This window comes from Magallana gigas, chromosome 4 (assembly GCF_963853765.1).
Source record: "Magallana gigas chromosome 4, xbMagGiga1.1, whole genome shotgun sequence".
In the NCBI taxonomy this organism is placed as follows: domain Eukaryota; kingdom Metazoa; phylum Mollusca; class Bivalvia; order Ostreida; family Ostreidae; genus Magallana; species Magallana gigas.
In genome coordinates, this window is record NC_088856.1 from 3,941,989 (window position 1) to 3,946,996 (window position 5,008).

A 5,008-nucleotide genomic window follows, 5' to 3' on the forward strand; every position below is an offset into this window, starting at 1 on the left:
GATCGTACCAATATCTATTTGAAAAAATCATTGCCACGCCCATTTATTACGTAATTAGGGATTTTTAGGGGCCAAAGTACTTAAACTTTGACAAAAAATAACTAGAGAAGTATGCATATTTTGTTAGACGTCATAGAAGAGAAAATGTTTGAATAAATGATTTAAAATAATTCCACTTATCAAAACACGAATTTCTGTCCCAATTAAGGATCTAGAGGGCTGGCCCCTAAAATATTCAATCATTTGTATCTCAAAAATGATCAACAATTTTACATTGGTGTAAGAACAAAAATTGTTTGTATTCTTAAGACCTTTTCAAAGAAATCAAGAAAAAGGGGCTGGCCCCTTTTTTTAGGGGCCAAGGCACTCGTTAACTCTATTACAAATAACTTAAAAACGATAAAGATTTTGTAATGCATTATAGAAGCAAAGTTGTTGATCGTACCAATATCCATTTGAAAAAATCATTGCCACGCCCATTTATTACGTAATTAGGGATTTTTAGGGGCCAAAGTACTTAAACTTTGACGAAAAATTACTAGAGAAGTATACATATTTTGTTAAACATCAAAGAAGAGAAAATGTTTGATTAAATGATTTAAATTGATTCTACTTATCAAAACACGAATTTCTGTCCCCATTAATGATCTAGAGGGCTGGCCCCTAAAATATTTAATCATTTGTATCTCAAAAGTGATCATCAATTTTAGATGGCTGTAAGAACAAAAAATGTTAGTATTCATGAGACGTTTCGTATAAAATCAAGAAAAAGGGGCTGGCCCCTTAAATTAGGGGCCAATAGACTCCTTAACTCTATTACTCATACGTTAAAAATGATCAAGATTTTGTAATGCATTATAAAAACAAAGTTGTTGATCGCAGCAATATCAGTTTGTAAAACTCATTTCCAAACCCATTGATGACGTATTTAGAGATTTTAGGGGACTAAAATCTTAAATCTTTAATGTGCTATATGTTAAAAAGCAAAACTCTTTGTTAAGCATTTTAAAGGATATTGACAATTGTATACATTATCTGAAAGGAAGTGGTTGAGGGAGAATTCTGAAATTTCATTGATATTTTAATCGAATCGTTTAAAAAATTGAACGGAAGACCTACTCGTTACTCGTAACGAGATCGTATCTAGTTTAAATACTTTTTGTTCTAGAAATAGAAATATGTTATCAAAAATTAAAAACATTACATCAAAAATATATCAATTGGATTTTATAGATTCAAATGAATGACACAAAACGCAAGGATTACGAGATAGTTGGGGCAATAGACTTTGGAACAACATTCTCGGGATACGCTTTTTCTACAAGGCATGATTTTTTGAAAGACCCAAGAAACCTAGGGAACATTAGCATCAAACACTGGGTGGATCCTATCAGCTCAATGATGTATTACAAAACCCCAACATGCATTCTGTTCACCGAAGAAAAAATATTCGACAAATTTGGTTTTGAGGCAGAGGCTAAGTATTTGGACCTGATACTGGACAATGATCATGAAAACTGGTATTTTTTCAGAAGATTTAAAATGTCTCTTTACGCAATACAGGTAAAAATGTCCATTTTATTCGATTTGTTAAATTTCTTGCATTTTCATTTGTGACATTTTCATTCACTTATGATTTACGTACGATACCTTTCTTAAAGTCAGAAGTACAAGATACATTGGTTGAAGATGAGACTGGAAAGACTATGTCTGCTCGAAAAGTGTTTTCTGAATCACTCAGATTTTTAGTGAATTCACTGTTTAATGAAGTAAGGAAACAACAAACCGATATTGAAATGACCGATATTAGATGGGTTGTCACAGTGCCAGCAATCTGGTCTGAACCTGCAAAAGCATTTATGAGGAAAACTACAGTAGAGGTTTTCTTTTCTATTACAGGATGATCCAAAATATCTGATACTACTTTGACTTTGAAAAAATGTATTATTAATAATCTATATATGTCATTTATATATTATTTTAAACTGCTATACCTATAATTTTGGTATATAAGTAAATACGGAAAACGTTGACGTCGTCATGGCGTTATGACGTCATAAAATTATTATAAAAGATACTCGTTTGAAAAACTCTGGAAGGCCTCGGACAAGCAGAATTGATGAATCGGTTGCAGTTGTTAAAGATCTGATCACGGAAACGCCACAAAAGTCAGTGAGAAGTGTGTTGAGGGAATTAGGAAATGCGCCCAGTTAATCAGTGCCTATGATGCAAAACTTCAAAGGGTCTGACATAGCCATGAGGCTTAAATTTGCTCAGTGGATGACCAACAACAATGATAATGCAGACACTGTTTGGTTTACCGATGAATCTCACTTTTATTTAAACTCGCCTATAAACAAACGAAACTGTCGTGTTTGGGGGAAAGAGAGACATCAGTACTGGAATGAGAAACCATTACACGACGACAAGGTGATAGTCTTGGCAGATATCAGTTTTGCTGGTGTCACTGGGCCATTTTTTTGAAGCTGATGGTGAAGTCAAGACTGATAACAGTGACCGGCATTTACACTTACTAAAGAACAAATTCATTCCAGCTCTGCGCAGACGAGGCATTCATCCTGCTGCTATTGATAGTCAATAAGACGGAGCTACCCCTCACATGTCAAGCGTGTTCTTTGATGGTTACAGAAAACATTTGGTTATAAACTGATTTCGTCCAGGACGGACTGCGTTTGGCCACCACATTCCCCTGATTTAAGCCCACTAGATTTTTTTTCTGTGGGGATATTTAAAAGACATAGTGTATGCCCCAAAGCCATCCACTCTGGAAGATCTAAAATTAGCAATACATCGCGAAATTCGAAATGTAACTTCAGATATATGCAGAAACGTTATCAATAACTTTAAGAAAAGACTTGATCTTGTGATTGAACAAAAAGGACGTCATGTAGAGCATGTGTTGTAAATAACAATGTTTTGTTGAGACGGGATAATTCTTTTTATAAACATGTATAAAATGTGTGAAATATCCTGAATAAAGTGTTATAGAAAATTGAAATTTGAAATATTTTATTAAATAGTTGTATGTCATTTGAAAGAATAATTATCGTTTAAAATGGTATCATATATTTTGGATCATATTTTGTATGTATTTTCAATAACTTTAAAGAAAAATCTGCTCTATAACTTATCACATTGGGACAACAAGTGTTCAATAAAATTAAAAACAAGTTTGTTTACTGAACTCTCCAACATATTGATATCTGATAGGAATTATTTTTGTATTACAGGCTGGAATTGACTCTAGTATGTTGACGATAGCTTTAGAACCTGAAGCGGCAGCTCTGCATGTTAAACTTCTTCCTGTAGAGAGGAGAATTTGTGAAAACGAGAATGAAGACTTCGAGACATTTGCTCCCGGATCCAATTACATTGTTGTGGATGTTGGAGGTATGGTATGCGTTAACTTTTTTATTTTTTGATCTACATGTAACATACAACTGAAATCATTGAAAGTGTTTGAGTTTGTTGTAAAATAATAAATTAAAAAGTAACTCACACTCGACAGGGGGTACAGTTGATATAACGGCGCACGAAGTGCTTGAAGACGGTCGCGTCAAAGAACTCATCAAAGCAACTGGAGGGAACTGGGGAGGTACAAAAGTGGACGAAGAATATATGGATTTTATCAAACGCCTCATTGGTGAAGATACTGCAAAGTACATTGAGGAAAACATACCAAGTGTATTTTTTGAAGCTTGTAGGGAGTTTGAAATGGCCAAAAGAGCAATCAAACCCAATTCTGACGGCAAATTTAATGTCAGGATTCCCTCTCAAATTGGGGAAACCTACTCATTAGTACATTGCGGTAGAGAGTTGAAATCAGTAAAAACTGTCTTTACAAAATATGAAAAACATATGGACGTTTCATTTACTGGAGACAAACTGCGATTGAAATCAAAGGATGCCGAGGATTTCTTTGCTGAATCGATAACAAAAATTGCTGATTTTCTTTCAAAACTTATTCAGGAAAATGGCGGGAATGACATTACTACTATTATTCTTGTTGGTGGCTATGCAGAGTCTGCAATGCTTATTGAGGGAATTAAATCCAAGTTTTCTCACATGCGTGTAATCATCCCTACAGAAGCAGCATGGTCAATTTTGAAAGGCGCAGTCATTTTCGGTCACAGTCCTAACCTTATAAAACATAGACGAAGCCAGTATACCTATGGCATTGGCGTTAACAAAAAGTTCAAGCCTTCTGAACACGATGAAAAACATAAATATGAGGAAAATGGAGAATTTCGATGTTGGGGGCTGTTTAGTAAACTAGTAGAGATCGATGAAATTGTATCTGTCGGAGAACACAGAAAAATTGATAGACATTTTCATATAAAAAACTGTAAAGAGGAAGGGAATTTTAAATTGTACGCTAGTACATTAAACAGTCCAAAATATGTTGATGAGGAAGATTGTTTCTTCATCGGGCATATTCTGTCGCCTGGTCATGAGTTTCTTCCCAAACATATCATTTACATCGATGTGTATTTTGGAGAAACGCAAATCATGTTCATAGCACAACAACCAAATAGTGCTAAGATGGTTGCTTGCTATCTTGGCGATTGACTCAAAGTCAAAGGATTATACATATTTAATTTGGTATTAATATACATGTTAAGAATCAGATTTGGTAAGTTAAAAACACTAAGACCACAAAACTTACATTGTTGATTGATGTCATTTACTACGATGAATTGTTTATGCACTCTTAAATCATGTGTTGATTTTTTGTATCAATCAATTGTACATTATCTAACTGAAAAAAAAACAATGAATTAATCTTAGGCTCATATTTTTAATCATATCAATATTGATTTTGGTTATTAGCAAAATCTTTTTTAGAATATCCGTAAATGGAAAGTAAAAGTTGAAATTATAAAAACTATTCCTATTCTCCTCGATTAAATGTTTATTATTTTTATTATTTTCAGTTCTTAAAACACTTCCTAACTTTTATACCGTTTTCTGTACCATGAAAGCAACA

General features: G+C 33.6%; 1 protein-coding gene across 1 annotated transcript; it reads left to right on the forward strand.

Moving 5' to 3' along the window:
- Positions 1–1,239: 1,239 nt before the first annotated feature.
- LOC105341599 (heat shock 70 kDa protein 12A-like) lies at positions 1,240–4,804 on the forward strand. The gene is made up of 3 exons (XM_066080971.1): positions 1,240–1,880; positions 3,252–3,411; positions 3,530–4,804. The coding sequence occupies exons 1-3, from the start codon at positions 1,707–1,709 to the stop codon at positions 4,588–4,590; spliced, it is 1,395 nt and encodes a 464-aa protein (XP_065937043.1). The 5' UTR covers positions 1,240–1,706; the 3' UTR covers positions 4,591–4,804.
- The last annotated feature ends 204 nt before the right edge of the window (positions 4,805–5,008 follow it).

Coding starts and splice junctions, on each gene's coding strand:
- LOC105341599 (XM_066080971.1), top strand. CDS start 1,707: ATGTCTGCTCGAAAAGTGTTTTCTGAATCACTCAGATTTTTAGTGAAT. Junction 1,881..3,251: donor TGAGGAAAACTACAGTAGAG/GTTTTCTTTTCT, acceptor TTTGTATTACAG/GCTGGAATTGACTCTAGTAT. Junction 3,412..3,529: donor CATTGTTGTGGATGTTGGAG/GTATGGTATGCG, acceptor CACACTCGACAG/GGGGTACAGTTGATATAACG.